Genomic DNA, 22,006 nt, shown 5'->3' on the forward strand with positions numbered 1-22,006 from the left:
TGGAATCATTTTGTCCACATAAGGTGGAGGATATGAGAATTTCAAGTATAACACATGCTAGAGTTATTCGCATCATGTGGCAAAGAAGCGAGAACTTAAAAACTTAATTAGTTGAGTCTAAAATTAATCCCTTACCTTTTGTCAAAAAAAATATAATCAATTTTTGGCTATATTGCACTTTTGGCCCAAGTTTTGCAAAGTTGCAATTTTGGCCCTCTATGTTTCAAAATAGCATTTTTGGTCCCCTATGTTTACCTCATTTTGTAAAAGGTCAATTTTGACCAAGTCAATGCTGATGTGGTAAGTCACTTAAGTGACTTAGTTGCCACATCATCTTTTTTTGTCACTTATAATTTTTTTTTAAAAAAAAAGAAAGTAAAGGAACTATAGTATAGTAGAACGACTGTAAAATCTATGCACATAAAAATGGTCCTTCGCTATTAAACAAAATCATTTTGATGTCACTGTAAATTTTGAAGGAAAAAAAAGAAGGTTGAAGCTGTAAATTTTTGCAATTAAATAGAAGTTAATCAGAGACTTTGATCATAATTTCTTAGGGTGTGTGTGGTTGTGATAAGAAAATGAGAAGAGAGAAATATGTGAGAGAGAGTGTGAGAAGAGAGAAATAGATGAGAAATATAGTAGATTTGATGTGTTGATTGGTTTAACAGAAAAAAGAAAAGAAATCGAAGAGAGAGAAGTGTGTTTAATTTTTTAAAAGACCAAAATATCCTTGCATTTTAATTGAGTTTATGTGTGATGCAAGATTTAGATTGCTGTAAATGAAGTTAAACTCTTCTTTCTAAAAATGTCACGGTATAAGCAATGGAAGGGCATTATAAATAATATCATGGGTAAAAATGCATTTGTAAATTAGATGGAAGGGCATTATCTCGAAATGTCACGAGTAAAAATGCGTTTGTAAATTTATTGACTTATAAATAATATATTTTATTTTAAGCTGAAAAATTAAAATTTTAATTCTTAATAGAAGATAATTAATGACAACTACATGAATATTTACAATCTTATATAATTTAATAATAAAAATACCACTTTGTGATAAAAACTAACAGTAAAATTTATGTATAATATCATAGATTTTTTTTAAGAAATATTCCTATAGTTCGTATTTTTTTTATCAAATTTAAATTGTATCATACTTATTGTTTATATTATTCTCCACTAAAAGAATTATAAAGTTGATGGAAAATAATTTCTCTATGGAATATATGGAAGAGGCTTTGAGGTTTCGTAAAAAGGCTTTGAGGTAGATATGAATTACAGGAAAACAATGTTTGTGGATAGAAATATAGACTACAATATATAGGTTATCGTTGAAATTAAAAAAAAAGTAGTCTCCCTATTAATATATAACTAAAAATATAGATTCCGTAAAAATTATAAAATAAATAGGTCTTTATATTAATATATGCAGAAGTATAAATATATGTTATCATATAAATTACAATAAAAAAATAGGCCCCTATTGATGTATGTTGTAATTTTTTTATGCTTGTCCAACTCAAATTAGGGTTATATTTCACTTTGATTTCTTGGAAAACACTACCCCTCGAGTGATTTCTATGTAATTGTTTTTCTTTTGGGATTTTAGGCCTCCTTAATATATATAAAAAAATTGTCATCGTATTAATATGAATAAAAATATAGATTTCATAAAAATTACAAAAAAAAATATGGGTCTTCATATTATTATATATTAATAGATATATAAGTTTTCGTAGAAATTACAAAAAAATAGTCTTTCATATTAACATGAGTAGAAATACAAACTATAATATATATTACAAAAATAGAATAGATCCCGTAATAATGTATGAATCTATAGATTTCTTTATTGTCATAATTAATGCATATTAATTTATTTTGTTGGGTGAGAATGCATATTTTTGTAGACTTGTTATTTTCTTTTGTTAAAATGTGCCCAATTTTGTGTTAGTGTAATATTAATACGCTAGCTATATATTATTTCTATATTTGACTTGAGCAATTGAGTGACAATGAAACTTTTTTTTTATCGAAATTGGCAGTGAAACATGAAGTGTGAGGTGAGTTAAGTCTCACATTGCTTGGCAAAGTGGAGGTTGAACACTTTATAAACGAGAGGACCCCATAACCTAATGATGTAGTGGTGCTCTTATGTTCAATGTAGATGATCGCCTAGGTTGCCCCCGCATGACCCAACAATCTATGGATGGGATGCTCATTCATCTTGCATAACTTATTATAATTCCTTTGAGTAAATGAGCATTTCCATCCTCGAAACTGTATGAGTCGAACAATTTAGCCCCGCAAACTTACAAAATAGCAAATTGGTCCTTTAGATTAGAGAAAATAATCAATTTAGTCTCTTCACTAAAATATTTCTTTTATAAACATCCATAGAATCCTGTAAGAATATTGAAAGGATTGTAACTAATTGTTTTCATTGTTGTGATTATACAAGCTTAATTACAATGAACGGTGAAGTATCTATATATAGAACTCTTCCCTCTCTAACAAACTCAACACGTAGGCTTGAGTGTAACAAACTCGGTGCCATGTAAGCTTGAGTGTAACTAACTTGCAATGCAAGGTAACTAGCTAAGAGTATATACTCTAATAAATCCAATGCAGTACATAAATATTGATTTAAATAGTCTCTTGGGAGAACGCATACTAAAGTGTGGGCTACATTGACTAATGTTGTTCAATTTAAGAGACTGAATTGCTATTTTGTAATTTTAGGGAATACATTAACCAACCCTTAGAATTTCGAGGTCTAAATTGCTGATTTATTTTAATTCCTTCTGTTTCATGGTGAGTTTTGATTGTAATTACTCCCACATTAATACTTACTTTATGATGAACAAAATCCATATGCAGAATCAATGTGTGAATACAGAAAAGTCTCATTATTCAGGCATTGTGAATGGAACAATTCATGTTGTTGCTGGAGGGGCAGGAAGCCACTTGTCCAATTTCAGCCAAGTAACTCCAAAGTGGAGTCTTTACAGAGACTATGACTTTGGGTTTGTCAAGCTAACATCATTCAATCATTCATCCCTCCTCTTTGAATACAAGAAAAGTAGAGATGGAAACGTCTACGACTCTTTTACCATTTCAAGGAATTACAGAGATGTCTTGGCTTGTGTTCATGATGGTTGTGAAGCAACCACTTTAGCATCTTGAACTGGAACAAAAATCATCTTTGTTTCTCAAAAGAAATTGAAAACTTCATTATTATAGTTCTCAAGTGTATTAAGACACATATTGCTAGAATTGGCATACATTAGGCCTTTATACCCTCTAAATTGTAAGTAATATAGAGTTCTCCATTTCTCATTCTTTTGAAAAATAAAGAGGATGTCTACCTTATTGAGGTACATCTTGATTATACGCATAAAATCTATAGCCAATAAATAACATTTGCTTATGGCACAGTTTGTGATAATTACTATAAAGTGGAGTAAAAGTTATCAGTTATACCTATTACAAGAATGGAGCTTTGCTTGTACAATTCATATGGTACATGTTAGCTTATATGGCTGCAATAGTACAGCTTAAGTCCCACTTTGATGGTGTAGTTGTTAGATTGTGGTTCTGAGTCAGAAAGAATTGATTTTGACAGAATTGAGTTTGATAGAATTGATTTTGGTTAAAAGTGAGTTGAACAAAATTTATTTATGTTTGGATACATCAATATAAAAATGATTCTTAATATTTCATGTTGTTTGGATAGTTTGAGTCAAAATTGAGTTTGGATGTATAATTACCAAATTAGGCTTACACATGTATTTAAAATTAGATTTAATTTAATTTATATATAATTATTTAATATTTAAATTTATATTGTATTAAAGGCTAAAAAAAAATAATACTGTATTAAAGAACAAAAATATTATATTGTATTATTAAGTTTAATTATTTATGTTTCCGTCCAAAAAAAGTTTAATTATTTATGTTCTTTTAGATTAAAATGCATAATGTATTATACTTGTAATTTTTAATTAAAAAGGTCAAATCATTTCTTATGGAAAGACATCAAAAAAATACAATGGGCTTTTGGTCTTTAGAGCCCATCTCTTATTCTGTTTTGACCCGCAATATCATCTCTAACCTTGAAGATGTTACTGTAGCACACACAAAAAAATGCAGCAGCAGCCATGGCACATCTCGCCTTCCTTTGCCCAAAATGATTCATGCCATATCAACTTTAAAATAGAATAGAAGAAAGCCAAAATCACAGTGCAAACAGTCATAAAGGGGCAATTAGTAATAATAAATGCTACCAAAAATCAAATATTTGAGAATCACGTTTTTTTGACGCAGAAGCTTGGTTTTCTAGCTTCAAGAAAACTCACGTCTGGGTTGAGAATCACGTTGCAGAGAATTGCGTTTTACATTTACCCAAACAATACAAAAACGGTGAAATCACGTTTCGAGGCACCAAACTCGCGTTTGTCGTTCTCCAACGCTAAAACAAACAGACGCTTCGTCATTCCAGCTGGTTTGGCTTCCCGTGGACGGTTCTCCGGGGATCATGTGATGACAATGTTTTTGGCGTAAAATCTTAGGCCTTGCTACATTACTCAAACGGTTAATATTTAATATTTTTTAATTTAAAATATCAAACTTACCTGAATTAGCTAATCTTGATCAAACGGTCAGAAAATGTGCATTCACATAGTTGTGAATGCAGACAACTCAGATCTGTCTGGTGATACTAAAACATTCACTTGTCCTTAGTTATCAACGTAAATGTTTTACACTCTTTAGCACGTCACACTCACAAGAGAATGATCAAAGAAACTACAACTGTACATTGCACAAAAGGAAGTGACACATATCAAGAGAGTCACAGTATGCAAGGAAGTGACACATATTAAGGAATTTGTCAAAAGTCACAGTATGCAAAGAGTGTGAGAGTTTTGAAGGGCTTGTTGCTCTCATTCATATGAGGGTGTTTCGATATCAATAAAGTGAGCTTCCTAAGAAATACCGATTTGGAGAATGAAGTTTTAGGCTTTTAGTATCTAACTTTAACAAACAAACAAAAAAACCAAACCTATGAAAATCTTTAAGGGAAAATGACTATTTTTAGTAGCTAACCAAGAGTCCAAGACTATTTCTAGTGCTTCCTAACGACATAAAAATCTTCAAGGGAAAATGACTATTTTGACTGATTGAGGTGCAGCAAAAAAGATAAATAAATTAAGAACAAAAGAAAATATATGAAAATGTGATTAGTCATGTGATGAAATAGAAAAGGGATATAATAGTCCACGTGAGTTTAGCTTAGTTGGTAGGAACTAGGGACATCGCACTATATGTGCAGGAGTTCGGGTTCGAACCCGAGAAACTTCACTTATTTATCTTTAAGGTGGATTTTCTAGTCACTAGACTACTTGATAAAAAAATATAATAAAAGAGAAAAATTATGAAAAGATACAATTGATAATTTAGAGCTTCAGATTCTAGAGATGTCTTAATTAAGGAAAAAATTGGTATGGTCAATTTTGAACAGTAACAATGGGTCATGTAAATAAAGATACTTGAATTGAGATGGTTAATGGTGACCAAGGATTTGACATGATTATACGAAATCACAGGTTTAAACATTGTTATTACATAATAATACAAAAAAAAATGAATCTTGTATATTGTTTTGGTAGGGTTGTTGATCTGCATTTGGGAGAATGAATTCTCCCCATTAGAGTCCTCTCTTCATATATTTTTTTTTCAATTGCAATATCTCAATCATTAATTTCAATAATTTTTTTGACGTAAATAAATAATTTCAATTTCAATAATGTTTAGTCAGCTTTAAGAGTTTTATTATTTGATAGTTTATTGTATTTTTTTTTCTTTTTAAAGGATTCAGTATTTTTTATCTTTTTAAGAATTTTATCATAATTCATGTCCTTTTTTACGATTAAAAATAAATAAATTCATGCCTTTTTATAAAAGTTGTGCCGCTTAATTTTACCCTGGTAAATGTTAAATACTCAATGAATTATTTTCACTTTTTTTGGTAAATTTTAAATACTCAATGAATTATTTTCACTTTTTTTTAACAAAATGAAGGCTTAATTTTAATTTTAATTAGACTTTATAAAAAAGTAAAAACAAATTGATTAACGGTGGGGGTTTACAACACACGTATTGCACACCAATCATTTGTTACTACTACACTCCAATGCAACAATAAAATGGTAAGAAATACAAAACACATAAATTGTTACGAATATAAATGATTAAAATATATTATTTCAATCCGAAATCAAAGTATTTATTTTTCCACTACTCCAAATTTATTTGTGTAGTAGATACATATCTTTACCAACACTTCATGAAGATACATTGCAACAACACACATCATGTGAAATACACCTAGCACCAAGATAAAACTGATGTTGTAAACAAGAATCACCACAAGTTTTATCTGAACATGTCCCTATGTTAAAACAATAAGGAGTTAATGCTCCTCCTACAATCAAAACAATAATGTTAGAAAGTGTGCCCACTTTAAAATTTAAATTCAGAATTTTTTTTTGTTACTAATCATTCTAGTACTACAGGAATATTCTAAATTTTCGTGAGGTTAACTCAATTGGTGGGGTATTGCATTTTATATGTAAGAGTCGAGGTTCACGGACACCTCTTTTTTTTTTATAAAACATTAGCGTGCATAGACATCACATGATAATTATGACATCCCAACTATGTTGGCACCCCATAATCATCACCTATCATTTAAAGCACCCTAATAAATTTATTAAAAAGAGAAAAAGAGACAAACTTAGGGGACTAGACCAAAACCCAAGGAAACAATAATACAAGAAACCTATCACTGCCTCATTAAAAACCTTTCCTGAAAAACCCCAAGGGATAAAACCAAGGATAGGGAAAAAGAGTGCAGTGGATTTAATGAAATCTAAAAGATGGAAGACCCAGTAAATTACTAATATATTCTCCTTGAACACTCAGCGGAACATTGTCCCACTAGTAAAAACCATTAACATTAATGCCTAAAGAACCCACATGGAGTTGGTCGAGTGGTGTTGGCTTGGGCCCTTGGAGTATGCTCCTCTCAAGGTCTCAGGTTCGATTCTCATTGGTGCCAATTTCGGTGGGCTAAGTCCATACAGAGCAAAAAAACTCTGGCTTTAAATGGGGCCCCCGCAAGTGGGCGGTGGGATTGGTCCCCTTGGATTAGTCGGTCCTAAAGCCGGATACCAAGTTTTCAAAAAAAAAAAAACATTAATGCATAAAGCAGTCATTCTATCTGCACAACAGTTCCTTCACGATAAATGTGAGTCGCTCTAAAATGAATGGTTTTAGTCAACGTCAAGCAATTGAACCATCTATTACGAAGCTTCCAAGGGACAATGTGGGCGGACTTAAAAGCTAAATTAACCAATTGTGAATCGGATTCAATCCAAAGATTGTTTCACCCGTTTGAATGAGCGATCTCAATAGCATTCATAACACCTATAAGTTCAACATGAAGGGCGTAAGAGTTTCCAATATTAATAGAAAACCCCCCAAGAAAAGTAGCAGTATAGTCTCTAAAAATACCCCCACAAGAAGCAAGTCCGGGGCTACCCAACGCTGAACCATCTGTGTTGCATTTAACCCAATTATAAAGCGGAGGTTGCCACAATACTTCTTTGATGATAGGTGCTTTGGGATGATGGAAATTGACATTAAATGCTTTCAAAATGATGAATTCCTGCATGGAAATGAAAGAAGCTTTTTTAGATAAATTTCCAGATAAAAAAACATTGGAGATAATTGAGTTGACCGCAGATCTCCAATAAATAGATTTTCCCTCAAATCTATGTTGGTTCCTGCACCACCATATAGTATTGAAAATATTAATAACTGTAGCAATAACAACAGTTTTACATTGAGAGTTCCAATTTTTGTTACAAATATCAAAAATAGAACTAACAGTACTTGTGTCAACGTGCAAAGAAAGAACAGAGGCAAACCAATGCCAAATATCCTTAGAAAAACAACAATCACAAAAAATATGATGTATGGTTTCAGCAGCCTCCCCATAAAGATCGCATTTGGAGACAATATAACAACCTCTACGAGAGAGAAGATCATCTGTAGGTAATCTATTATGCATAATTCTCCACATCAAACAAGATTTAGAGGGAGGAATATCCTCACACCACTTATTTATATTAAAGGTGGAATTTCTAGCTAATAGGATATCGGACAAAAATATATATATATATATATATATATATATATATATATATATATATATATATATATATATATATATATATATATATATATATATATATATTACTTTTTTTTTTACATTCTGTATCGGATCTAAAACTAACTAATCTGACAAACAATAATTCTACCATCTAATAACCTGCCAGGCAAAAGGTGGTGTAGACACGAGATAGTCTTGGCTACCCCATTCTTCTATAATTTATTTAATTTTTTTTACAAGTTGATGTATTTTTACATTTAACTATTTTAATAATGTACTTTTAGCTACCTCAAATAAAATTATTTTTAAAAAATTATTAGAAATATGAAAGATAAAAAAATATTACTTGGTAGATAAACTTATTGATCTTGCTTTGATATTTTTGGTCTTTGCAGTAATTACACAAAATTTTATGACAACATCGAAAATTGTAAAAACAAAGTTATTAAAAAAAAAGAAATTATATTTTCTTTATATTTGGCTCCCTCGTAATATTTTTTCTAGCTTTGCACCGCTAACATGGTACAATATAAAGTCAGATATTTATTCTAAAATGATCTAACTCAACTCAAAAAATAATAAAAAAATTAGTTAAACCTAAAACTTTGAGATGAGCACAACCCTCTTAGCTATTCCAATGTTCCTTTTATAATATTCTCTGGCCTAATGGTACTTCAAATTTTTTAAACATGTCTAACACATTTTACATATTTTTAGAAAAACATATTCTAGAGGTTAGAACATACATAATTTTTATTTTCTTTTTTTATTAATAGACGAAATGACAAAGTCATTGAAAAGTCACACACACAAAGTAGAGTGATCGGGATTCGAACCCCGGTCATGACATTTGACACTAGCAATTTCGACATTTCTATTAGTTGAGCTAAGATTTATGGATTACATAATTTTCATTTTTTTTTTTTTTTTTGGTCAGGTAGCCTAGTGGCTTGAAATTCCACCTTTAAAGATGGATAAGTGGAGTGTCCAGGGTTCGAACCCTGGCTCCTGCATATAAAATGCTGATGTCCCAACCAATTGAGCTAAGCTCATGGGGACTACATAATTTTCATTTTAATCATCTTATCTATTAAAAATACATAAAACAAGTAAATATGTGTTACCTAGAGTCAGAACGGAAGCAATACATAAAATTGCAATGAAAAAATACACGCCATCGAAGCTCGTAGCCATGTTCTCTTAAAAATGATGAACAAACAAGGCCTATATAAGAAGCTATTTATTGTGATTTCTAGAAAAATTTACTACTATTGTTGAAAAGAGGGGATAAGACGAAATCTGTTATGAAGACTTTTTTCCTTTTTTAAAAAATTAATAATAATACTTTTAGTTTGACCAAAATATTTATACATATGGTAGTTAGAAAATTCTACATTAGTATTGATATTAATTTAATAAATATGGTGTGAAAGTGATCTAATTAAAATGTGGGTATGCTAACTAGTGCCCCGAGGGTACTAGTTAAGGAACTAAAAAGAGAAAAAAAAAGAAAAAAATTACATTGAAAAAACAAAAATTTAAACTTTTAAGATGTTGACTTCACAAGTTTCAAGATAATATTATAATATTTAGTTACCTTAACCAGTACAGTACCCAGAGGCACCGGTTATCATTTTCCTTAAAATATACTAAAAAGAAAATATATGCTAAAAATGAAAAATACTTTTTAAACTTTAAAGCTAACAAAGAATATTTATTCAGTCAAAAGACAAAAAATACTTTTATATTGCACACAATAATGATAATTGATAAATATTTTATTCTTACAAGTTTCTAGCTACACCTATATTAATTTAGAAAATGTGTGAAACTGGTAATAACCAAAATATATACACAGAATATGTTAAAAATGAAAATAAATTAAATTAAATTAAAGAAAAAAATGCTATGATGAAATCTTATATTAATAATTTTACTTTTTTTTTATTGAAGAAATGAAAAAATCAATAAAAACTCACACATACAAAGTAGGGTGACCGTAATTTGAACTTTTGACAAACATGCACACAATATCTACATTCTCTACTCCGTAATTAGAATTTCTACGTGGATATTAGGTGTGAAAGTTTCTTAAAACATTTTAACAAAGATTTTTTTTTTTTATAAAAGTTTCAAATGGGAAATTGGTTTAAATAACTTCTCTTAAAATATCACTTTAAGTACTTTGTCATTTTATTATAATTTTTTTTTCAAAAATCTCTAAAATAAAAAAAGTATTTTAAATAGTTTTTCATAAAAATCATTTTTAAGAGATTTTTTTTTTAAAAAAAAAAAAATTTATCAAGTTAAAATCGCTAATATAAATGTCAAAATCTCACTTTTAATTTATAAAAAGATGACTTTAAAATATTTTTTAATTAAATTATGATAAAAATCATTTTTTAAAAATAAAAGAAAAATTCAAATTTTTTTAAAACCAAAATAAATAAATGGCAAAACCATCTTTGAAACCTGTAACCAAAACCAGCGGCAAAATGCAAAATTCAAATTCATTTTCCTTTATGGCTATGCAGAAGGTAGGTAGTATTAGTAATAATAGTAGTTGATGGGTCACATTCTAGTTTCCAAGTTTTATTGTATGAAATGAATGTATGATCATTCTCTCCTATGCCCAATTAGAGGAAGAGAATCTCCAATATGATGCCATTGTCAGAGAGAAGATCATTTGCCTCAAATAATCCCAAGATAACTCTTACACAAAAATTTTAAGTTCCATACATACCCTTATTGATGCCATGCCACTTTTATAGAAGAGGTGATAACTCTTAACACCATACTCCCAACCTCTCTTCAGTTCAACCAAATGAACTTTCATAAACAAAAGCGCTTGATTATTATAGTAACACCAACCTTATCATGGTTGTTGTTGATAAACTCAAACATTGTTTCTGGATTTGGTCATGCTAATGGATTTGGTGAACAATCACTCTCCAAAATCGCCATTCACAAAGCACTTGTTTCACTCCATAGTGCTGCCTCAGTTACATCTACTCCTATTCTCGGCACTAAGGTAAAAGTTCCTTAAACTTAGTAAATTTTGACTTGTGTTGTTTTTTTAGTTGACTCATTCATTGTGTTGTGTGTAATTAATTTTAGGGTGAGGATACTCAATGGGTGGCCGTTGATTTTGATTTTCCTAATCCATCTATAGATGATTGCCATGATGATGAAATTCTGATGAATTTTTACATTGTTCTAACTTTGTGCTAAATGAACAAGGCATTTCCTTCCTCCAAATTGTATATGTCGACCAATTTAGTCCATCGAAATTATAGGAACTTTTGACTAAAATCACGCGTATTAAGAAAATTTGTTGGAAAAATAAATTATGAGCGCACAGCCACCAATAAATTATGAGCGCACAGCCATCTATACTATAGTAATAGGAATTGATGTTACCTTGTTTTTTGAACATTCTGGAACAACTATGTTTCTTAAAGCTATGCAAGTGATTTTAGGGCTGGTTGTTATTGCCTTGTGCAGATGACAGTCACATGGACAAGTGGATATGACATAAATGAAGCTACGCCTTTTGTTGAATGGGGTCCTGAGGGAAAAACGCCTGTGCAAAGTCCTGCTGGAACATTGACATTCAGTCGAAACAGCATGTGTGGTACGGTTTCTTTAGTCTGCTTAGCATGGCATCACATTGGATTATTATTATAGCATACAGTCTAACCAGTTAGTATTTAATCTGCTTGGTATTTTTATTGCATCACATTGTCAATTGAATTTCTGCGTGGCATTCTGCAATTTTATGAACCTGCTAAGAGTCATCATGATCATTAGTTGATGTGAAAATGAATAAACTGAAATGATGAGCTTTATATACAACTTCCCTCCACTTCATGTCCCCTATACTATTCTCTACATTGGAATCTCTTATATCTATAATGCATAATGTTATTCATTTGCTACTCTCACTCTCCAGGTTCACCTGCACGAATTGTTGGTTGGCGTGACCCTGATTTCATACACACAAGCTTTCTCAAAAATCTGTGGCCAAATTTAGTGTAAGCATTCAGAAATCCATTTATGTTTGTAACTCAATGAGGATCTCCAGTGTCTGTTCTATAGCTTTCTTTCATACATTTTTCAGGTATACATACCGACTAGGTCATCTTTTGTCTAATGGTTCGTACATTTGGAGCAAGAAATATTCATTCAAGTCATCGCCTTATCCCGGACAGGACTCACTGCAGCGTAGAAAGAACACTAAAGCTAGCTATAAGATAAAACTATAAATTCTTCATTTCATTCATTAATTTCCAATCTCTCAAACATTACACATATATAGTGCGCGCTAAAGTATGTTTCGCTTCTGCATAGCTGACACTGAACATGATTGGTGAGAAGGATCTGACCAGTACAAATTCATTCAGCATTGTCTTGCAACAGTAGACAAGCAAACACAACCATGGTTGATCTTCGCTGCGCATCGTTTGCTTGGATATTCCTCTGACTTTTGGTATGGATCGGAAGGGTCGTCTGCAGAACCCATGGGAAGGGAAAGTTTGCAGAGGCTTTGGTAGAAATATAAAGTAGATATTGCATTTTTCGGCCATGCCCATAGCTATGAAATAACATGCCCCATTTATCAGGTAATACAATATTGAAAGGATTGTATTACCTGATAAATTGGGCATGTCCTTTCATAATTATGGGCAAGGCCGAAAAATGCAATATCTACTTTATATTTCTGCCAAAGCCTCTACAAACTTTCCCTTCCCATAAGCTCTGCAGACGACCCTTCCGATCCATACCAAAAGTCAGAGGAATATCCAAGCACACGATGCGCAGCGAAGATCAACCATGGTTGTGTTTGCCTGTCTACTGTTGCCAGACAATGCTGAATGAATTTGTACTGGTCAGATCCTTCTCACCAATCATGTTCAGTGTCAGCTATGCAGAAGCGAAACATACTTTAGCGCGCACTATATATGTGTAATGTTTGAGAGATTGGAAATTAATGAATGAAATGAAGAATTTATGTTTTTATCTTATAGCTAGCTTTAGTGTTCTTTCTTAGATTAACTTTGTTTTCCATAGCTTATAGCTTGGTAGGATTAACTGCCTATCATCTTGCTTCTCAAAATAAATTGTAAACTTCATTATTATAGTCCAAAGTGTATTATTTAAGACACATATTGCTAGATTTGAAATACATTAGGCGTTTATACAATCTAAATTTCATTATGTGAGAGTTTGTGAGGGGCTTGTTACTCCTCTGACTTTATAGGACTATCTCATTCATCTGAGGGATTTTCGATATCAATAAAGTGAGGTTGCCAAATATGCAACCTTATAGTACCACTTAGCAAATTACCCTCATTTTAATGGTGATTAATCCTGTCAGCTAGTTAAGTAACGAACTGAGTTTGGTAGTAGACGTGTAAAAATGTTTTTTTCTCATTTTATAAACATTCACTACTCAAGTATCGGAAAGATAAAAATGAAAATTTGAAGGGTGCACAAACGCTACTTGAAACTAGAATTTCGACCCGTGCGGTGCACGGGTCTAATTAGCCTAATATGTAACAAAAAAATTATAATATTAAAAGATATTTTAAAAAAACTTTATTGTAACCTAAGAATGCGGGTTTGATTGCCACGGTAGATAAATTTATTTTCTTAAAAATTTTAAAACTGCAATAAAAAGAGAGGGAAAATGAGCGGTAAAAAAATTAGGTTTAGGGTTAGCGTATATAAGAAAAGATTATAAATGCATTTAATATTAGGTTAACATATTAGGATACAAGATTACACTGCAGGTCATTTATCTTAATTTTTTGTAACACTTTGGTCCTTTATCTTCTTTTTTTTTTAACATTTTGGTCCATTATTTTTTATTTGTAACACTTTGGTCATTTATCTTTTTTATTTGTAACACTTTAGTCCTTTTTTTTGTAACACTTTGGTCCTTGTCTTATTTATTTATAAAAAATAAAGGACCTAAATGTTACAAATAAAAAATAATAAAGGACCATAGTGTTACAAAAAAAAATAAAGAACCAAAGTGTTAAAAAAAGATAAAGGACTAAAGTGTTAAAAAAAATAAGATAAAGGACCTGCAGTGTAATTTTGTCTATTAGGATTTTTAACTTTAATTATAATTGAAGCACATGCTCAAGTGGTTGAAAAACTTTATTGTAACCAAAGAATGCGGGTTCGATTCTATCTGTGGACAAATTAATTTATATATATATATATATATATATATGGGGCTGCTAATTTAGACCCAGTTGGGTCTAAATTAGCAAAGTGCACCTTTTCAGTTGGACCAAAATACCCATTCTTTTTAATTAATTAACCAAATTACCATCAATGGACGCGGATTTAGTGTCGCGCGCGTACCGCAGGACCATGGTTACAGGCCGTTGATTTCCATCAGACAGCCAAGATCTGACCTCATCAAGACTGTCTGATCAATCAGACAGTCCAGATCATCCGAATCCATCAGATTCCAGCGCGTGCACCACACTGGATTACACCCTGGAGAGAGAAGAATCTACTTTTTAAAAGCAGGACACGTGTCGCTGTCTGATTGGCTGGGCGTGATTTTTTTCCATTTAATACTTTGAACTCAATTATTTCGTTGTAAATTAATTTTTTATTTTTTTTTATACCAAAATTCATAATTTTTTTTCTCTACAAATAGAGACTTGGTTCGTTTGATTTGGACACGGAAAAAAAAACCCAATTTTTCTCTACCTTAATCTCATTTTTCACTACCTTACATCAACTCACTGAAACCATTCTACCAGGAAAATGGTTTCAGATTACAACTCTCTGAAACCATTGTACCAGATAAATGGTTTCAGAAGCAAACACAATTAATAAATTACTCACTGAAACCATTCTACCAGTAAAATAGTTTCAGAGTACAACTATGTGCAACCATTCTACAAGCTAAATGGTTTCAGAAGCAAATAACTAATAATCAACTTACTGAAACCATTCTACCAGCAAAATGGTTTCAGATTACAACTCTCTGAAACCATTGTACCAGATAAATGGTTTCAGAAGCAAACACAATTAATAAATTACTCATTGAAATCATTCTACTAGTAAAATGGTTTCAGAATACAACTATGTGCAACCATTCTACCAGTAAAATGGTTTCAAAAGCAAACATTAGTTTTTAATTACCGTTTTATCTCATTTAATTAACTAAAAATAGTTTCAGGTCTCCAAAAATTTCATAAAATATACCAAAAGTTCCAGAATATTATCTACTATTTTCCTGGTATAATGGTTTCAGTGATTTGGTTGAGTGGTGCGTGTTAAATTACAACACACAAGTAACGTATTTAGTAGACAAAAAATGAGATTAAGGTAGTGAAAAATTGCATTTTTTTTTTCGGTGTCCAAATCAAACGAACCAAGTCTCTATTTGTAGAAAAAAAAAATTATGAATTTTGGTATAAAAATAAAAAATAAAAAATAAATTTACAACGAAATAATTGAGTTCAAAGTATTAAATGAACAAAAATCACGTCCAGCCAACCATTGTGTGACACGTGTCCTACTTTTAAAAAGCAAATTTTTCTCTCTCCAGGGTGTTATCTAGTGTGGCGCACGCGCTGAAATCTGATGGATCAGGATGATCTGGGCTGTCGGATTGATCAGACAGTCTTGATGAGATCAGATCTTGGCTGTCTGATGGAAATCAACGGTCTGTAACCATGGTCCTTCGGTACGCGCGCGACACTGGATCCGCGTCTATTAATGGGTATTTTGGTTAATTAATTAAAAAGAATGGGTATTTTGGTCCAATTGAAAAGGTGCACCTTGCTAACTTAGACCTAACTAGGGTCTAAGTTAGAAAACCCCTATATATATATATATATATATATATATATATATATAAAACTGCAATAAAAAGAGAGGGAAAATGATAAGGTTTAGGGTTAGATTATCGGAATAAGCTTAAAATATAAGAGATAAGAGAAGATTATAAATGTATTTAATATTAGGTTAATATATTAGGATTTTTAACTTTATTGTAAGCAAATGATGCAGCTTTGATTCCCACCGTAGACAAATTAGTTTTTTTTTAATATAAAACTGCAATAAAAAGAGAAAAAAAATGATTAGGTTTAGGGCTAGCTTATCGGATTAAGCTTAGAATATAAGCGATATAAGAGAAGATTATAAATGCATTTAAAATTAAGTCAACATATCTCTTATATTATAAGCTTATTACGATAAGCTAACCCTAAACCTAATTTTTTTATTTATTATTAGCATCTCTTAGCTAGTTACCTTGCATTGCAATTTAACATATCTCTTATTAATTTTAATCACAATTGAAGCACATGCTCTAGTGGTTGAAAAACTTTATTATAAGAAAATGATTCAGGTTTGATTCCCACTGTAGACAAATTAATTTTTTTAAAATAAAACTGCAATAAAAAGAGATGGAAAATGATCAGGTTTATGGTTAGCTTATCGGAATAAACTTAGAATATAAGATATACCATTTCAAAAAAAACTATAAGCTAATGAAAAAAGCATTTTACCAAACACATTTAGTTTTTTCGAACAAACTTACAAGCTAGTCTAATAAACTAGTTTATTGGAATTAGCAAACACACCATAAAGAGAGTAATGTTTAACAAAAATGCTATATTAGTTTTTAGTTAAAATGCACTTTTATCTTCACAAAATTCATAATTTGGCGAATTTAATCTTCATATTTTTAGTTTTTTATAGTAAAGAGGGCCTAAGCCCACTATTAAAATACTCCCTCCGTCCCAAAAAGAATGACCCAGTTGACCGAAACACGCATGCCAATGCATAACTTTGGCGACTAATATCTTTAATTGTATAATAGTAAAAATTATAAAAAATTGATATTTTGAAAATACTCATCGAGACGAATCTAACAACATCTTATATGTTAATATTTATTTTTATTTATTAGTAGAAAAATATGGTCAAAACAATATATATGAATAGTGCATATATTCAAAATGGGTCATTCTTTTTGGGACGGAGGGAGTAACAATTTTGATCTCTTAATTCTGGTCAATGCATACTACATTACATTGTTGGTCTTTAATGATTGTTGGTCTTTAATGATAAGTACTCAATGAATTATCTTCACTTTTTTTAATGAAATGAAAGCTTAATTTTAATTAGGCTTAGTAAAAAAAAAAAAGAACAGATTGATTTTCGATGGGGGGTTTACAACACGGGCACGTATTGCGCACCAATCACTTGTACTACTACATAGTACATACTATAAAATGATGAGAACTATAAAACACATAAATTATTCCAAACAAGTATTTATTTTTCCACTACTCCAAATTTATTTGTGTAGAAGATACATATCTTTACCAACACTTTAAGAAGATTGATTGCAACAACACACAACCGGTGTAATACAAATACCACCAAGATCAAGCTGTTGTGAAAAACAAGTATCACTACAAGTATTATCTGAACATGGCTCTTTGCTAAAGCAATAAGGAGATCTTTGAACATTCATTGCTCCTCCTACAATCAAAATAATAATAATGTTAGAAATTGTGCCCACATTAAAATTGAAACTCGAATTTTTTTTTGTTGTTGTTGTTGTTGTTGTTGTTGTCAATTATTCTACATATAACACTAGTTAATACATTCAAAATTTTGGACAAACATAGTATGTGTCTACAATGTTAAATGTATCACTAACGATTTTTTGAATAATTAAATTGTTCTTTTTTGAAATACTTGATCTCTATAATGTTCTATTTTTTATAAGATTTCGTATCCGATCTAAAAACTGACTAATCTAGCAAACATTAATTCTACCGTCTATTAACATGTCGGGCATGCAGGGCAGAGGGTGGTGGCCTTTGCTACCCATTCTTCTATAATTTTTTTAATTTTTTTTTTTATATATAAGTTGATGTATTTTTACATTTAACTATTTTAATAATGTACTTTTAGCTACCTCAACTAAAATTATTTGTAAAAAGTTCTTAGAAATATGAAAGATAAAAAAATATTACTTCGTAGAAAAACTTATTTATCTTGTGATATATTTTTTCATCATCGGTATCTGGTCCATTGGATTATCTAATCCAGTTCGGGTTTCAGTTCTGCCATCAAGTGATTTTAAGCCCCTCCCGATCACAGTTGTGAAAATCAAACTGTGGTTCTCCCTACTGGATCAACTAACGATTGATTGTTTTGATGTTTTTGGTCTTTATAGTAATTACACATAAAATTTTGCCAACAACGAAAATTGTAAAAACAAAATTATTAAAAAAAAATTTATATTTTCTTTATATTTGGCCCCTCATAATATTTTTGCTAGTTTTGCACTACTAACATGATACAATATAAAGCGAAAGGTTTACTCCGAATAGTGTAAGTAACCCAACTCAAAAAGTGACACAAAAATTATTTAAATTTAAGACTTTGAGATGAGCACAACCCTCTTCCCTACTCCAAAGTTTCATGTATAACATTATTTATTATACACGGCCGGCCTAATGCTACTTCAAAAATTTTAAACATGTCAAACACATTTTACATACTTTTAGAAAATCATATTCTCAACATACATAATTTTCATTTTAATCACCCTATTCTACTAAAATTACATTAAAAAAATTATAAAACAAGTACTCCATCCCAAAATATAAGGGAAATTTGGTTAAAGAAAGTTGATGTATCTGATTAAGAATTTGGACTAAATACATCAACTTTGATTGACCAATTTTTTCTTATATTTTAGGACAGAGGGAGTAAATATGTGTTACCTAAAGTCAGAACGGAAGCAATACATAAAATTGCAATGAAAAAATACACGTGATTGATGCCCGTAGCCATGTTGTCTTAAAAATATGAACAAACAAGGCCAATAAGAAGCTATTTATTGTGATTACTATTTTCTAGGGAAATTTACTATTACTACTCTTGAAAAGAGGGGATAAGACGAAATCTCTTATGAAGACTTTTTTCCTTTTTTAAAAATGGGTCTTGTTAACATGTGCCCTAAGGGCACATGTTAAGATATATCAAAATAGAAATTCAACATTTAATGATACAAGAAATTTAATGCTTCAAAAGTCAAAATGCACAAATTAGCATTTAATAATTTCTATTTTTGCTTCCTTAACATGTGCCTTAAGGGCACAAGTTAACATTCTCCTTTAAAAATTAATAATAAATGCTTTTAGTTTGACCAAAATATTTATACCTATAGTAGTTTAAAAAATTCTACATTAGTATTGATATTAATTTAATAAATAAGATGATAAAGTGATCCTAATTAAAATATAAAAAGAGTATATATTAAAAATGAAAAGTATTTTTTAAAGAAACAGAGCATGGTGATATGAAATGTGATTTTATTTATTTTTAAGCTAATAAAGAATATTTATTCAGTCAAAAGACAAAAAATACTTTTATATTGCACACAATAATGATAAATATTTTATTCTTAGAAGTTTCTACACCAATTAATTTAGAAAATGTGTGAAAGTGATAATAACCAAAATATATATACTGAATGGTGTCACCATACTGAATATGTTATAAAGGAAAATAAATTATGAAAAAAAAGGAAACAAAAATGCTACGATGAAACACACAATTTACTTATTTTTAAATTATTACTCACAATTTAGTCAAAAAAAAAATTATTAACAAAAACACACACAATATTCATTTTATACTCCGTAATTAGAATTTCTAGCAATGTAGAAAAAAATACACACAATATTCATTTTATGAAATCATGATGCATAACTAAAATCAAATGGCCCTTTTGGTAATTATTTTGAAAAATGAAATATTCATATCTCTTCTAGTTCTAGGTAAATATACTTACTATCTTTGATAGCCAACACAGCGGCCATGACATTGACCTCCTCATTCACATACATGCTGTATATGGTAAGTAAGATCGTAAGAGATGTCATGTGTGACTCATAAATCATAGTCTATTGTTGTTCGATCTTCTGCAACTGTGATTAGGAGAGGGCTAAAATTACTTGATGTCAGAACTGACCCGTAAACCAGATTCAACTTATGGTGAAAGCAAAAAAGAAAAAAGAAATCATAGTCCATTAGTTTGTGAATCAGTTATGCCCTGGACTTTTTCAAATGCCATGAACGTCATAAATAATAGACAAATGCTTGTAAATTAGTTTAGTGATTATATTAGTTTTTAGGGTTCAAACTCTTAACTTACTTCTTAAAACATGGTACCAAATCAAGCTATATTTGAGACGAATTTATGTTAGTAATATTTTAATTTACGTAGTACTTTAGATCTTTAAATATGTTTTTCTTAAGATTTGAGATTTAGATTATTTTAGTGTCGTTCTTTGTGTGAGTCAGTCAATACAAAATAAAATTCTGACTTTAAATGAAGTTTTGCTAGTAGTTAGTGGGATAAGTATCCTCGAATTAATCCGTGGTTAGATCGGATATCAAATCTTAAAAAATTATATATTCACAACTTTGAAATTAAAATATGATTTCTATTTTTACTATTTTGACCGCCACTCATAATCATAGATAGCTTTTTCTTTTTTGAGAATAATTCCTAGCTAGTGTGAAGTGTCAATGTGAAACAATTTACTGATTTTTTTTAATTGAGAAACAACTTACTAATAGTAGTTGATTAGAAATATTGAATATAAAAAAAAGTTGCAACTGTTTTGGAACATAATTTAGGAATGGACCTCCTCATACCAGCAAGTTGATTGATTATTGAAAATTTAAAAAGATCAATAGCCTCCATTCAATCAATGGTCAACTCTATATAAATATAATTAAAATCTAAATCTGCATGTTTAGTTGAGTTAAGTCGTTCATCTGTTTGACTGAATCAACTACTAATTGGCCATAGTATAATAAGTTGGGTGGTCAAATAAATGGTTTAAGTTCACACTAGAACTAGTATTTTAGAATATGTGGTTTCGAAGTTTCTAAGACCCCATGGTGCACCTGGTTTCTGCTAAGTGTGTTTAAATTAAGAAATGTTAAACTTTTCAATATAGCAAAATTAATCTTTGGAAAAAATACATCTACAAATTTAAGGGACATAATATTATTATGTATAATTTTTTGAATCTTTTTTATAAGATTCACAATATCTGATGTTAGAAAGTTAAAAGTGTCAATTAAAAATGATATAAAAATATGTAGATTGTTATAGCGTGTTTTTTCATGTTTGATTATTTTGCTTGAAACAACTTTGAGGATTGTCCATTCGTAGTAAAATCTCTAACCACAAATCCCATAATCGGAGAAATTCCAATTAAATCTACACAAATATGTTTTACTCTTACTCATTTATACACCAAAATGTCCACCAAACGAAGTGTCAATCTCTGTTATTGAAAATTGTGTTGTTAAATAATCAAAAATTTAAAATAATATTTAAATATAATTAAATGACTTAGGAGTTAGGTGATACTTACAAAGTAAGGAATGTTTATGTAAATATAATTTTGACGGTAGAATGTTGCTCCCTCTAAATCTTATTATAAGAAACAAATTAAATTTTAAGTTTATTGAAAAATTAATATATTTGGCTAAACTATTTTGGATTTAGATCATATATTTATTAGATTTTTTTTTGTCAATTAAAATATTGTTTTTATAAAAATAGGCTCGTAAATGTAGAGTTGAGATCTTCTCCATTTCTTATGTTTTCCATTTCTTCCATTACCAAAGTTTTTAAATATTTTGGGGTGTATAAATGACATTTGGACCCACTTGATGTCACAT

At 30.1% G+C, this 22,006-nt stretch overlaps 1 protein-coding gene across 1 annotated transcript; it reads left to right on the plus strand.

Moving 5' to 3' along the window:
* Nucleotides 1–10,887: 10,887 nt before the first annotated feature.
* Nucleotides 10,888–12,846, plus strand: LOC123887307 (probable inactive purple acid phosphatase 27). Its single transcript, XM_045936605.1, has 4 exons — nucleotides 10,888–11,273; nucleotides 11,747–11,876; nucleotides 12,195–12,276; nucleotides 12,363–12,846. The coding sequence occupies exons 1-4, from the start codon at nucleotides 11,067–11,069 to the stop codon at nucleotides 12,505–12,507; spliced, it is 564 nt and encodes a 187-aa protein (XP_045792561.1). The 5' UTR covers nucleotides 10,888–11,066; the 3' UTR covers nucleotides 12,508–12,846.
* The last annotated feature ends 9,160 nt before the right edge of the window (nucleotides 12,847–22,006 follow it).

Source organism: Trifolium pratense, linkage group LG5 (assembly GCF_020283565.1).
Source record: "Trifolium pratense cultivar HEN17-A07 linkage group LG5, ARS_RC_1.1, whole genome shotgun sequence".
In the NCBI taxonomy this organism is placed as follows: Eukaryota; Viridiplantae; Streptophyta; class Magnoliopsida; order Fabales; family Fabaceae; genus Trifolium; species Trifolium pratense.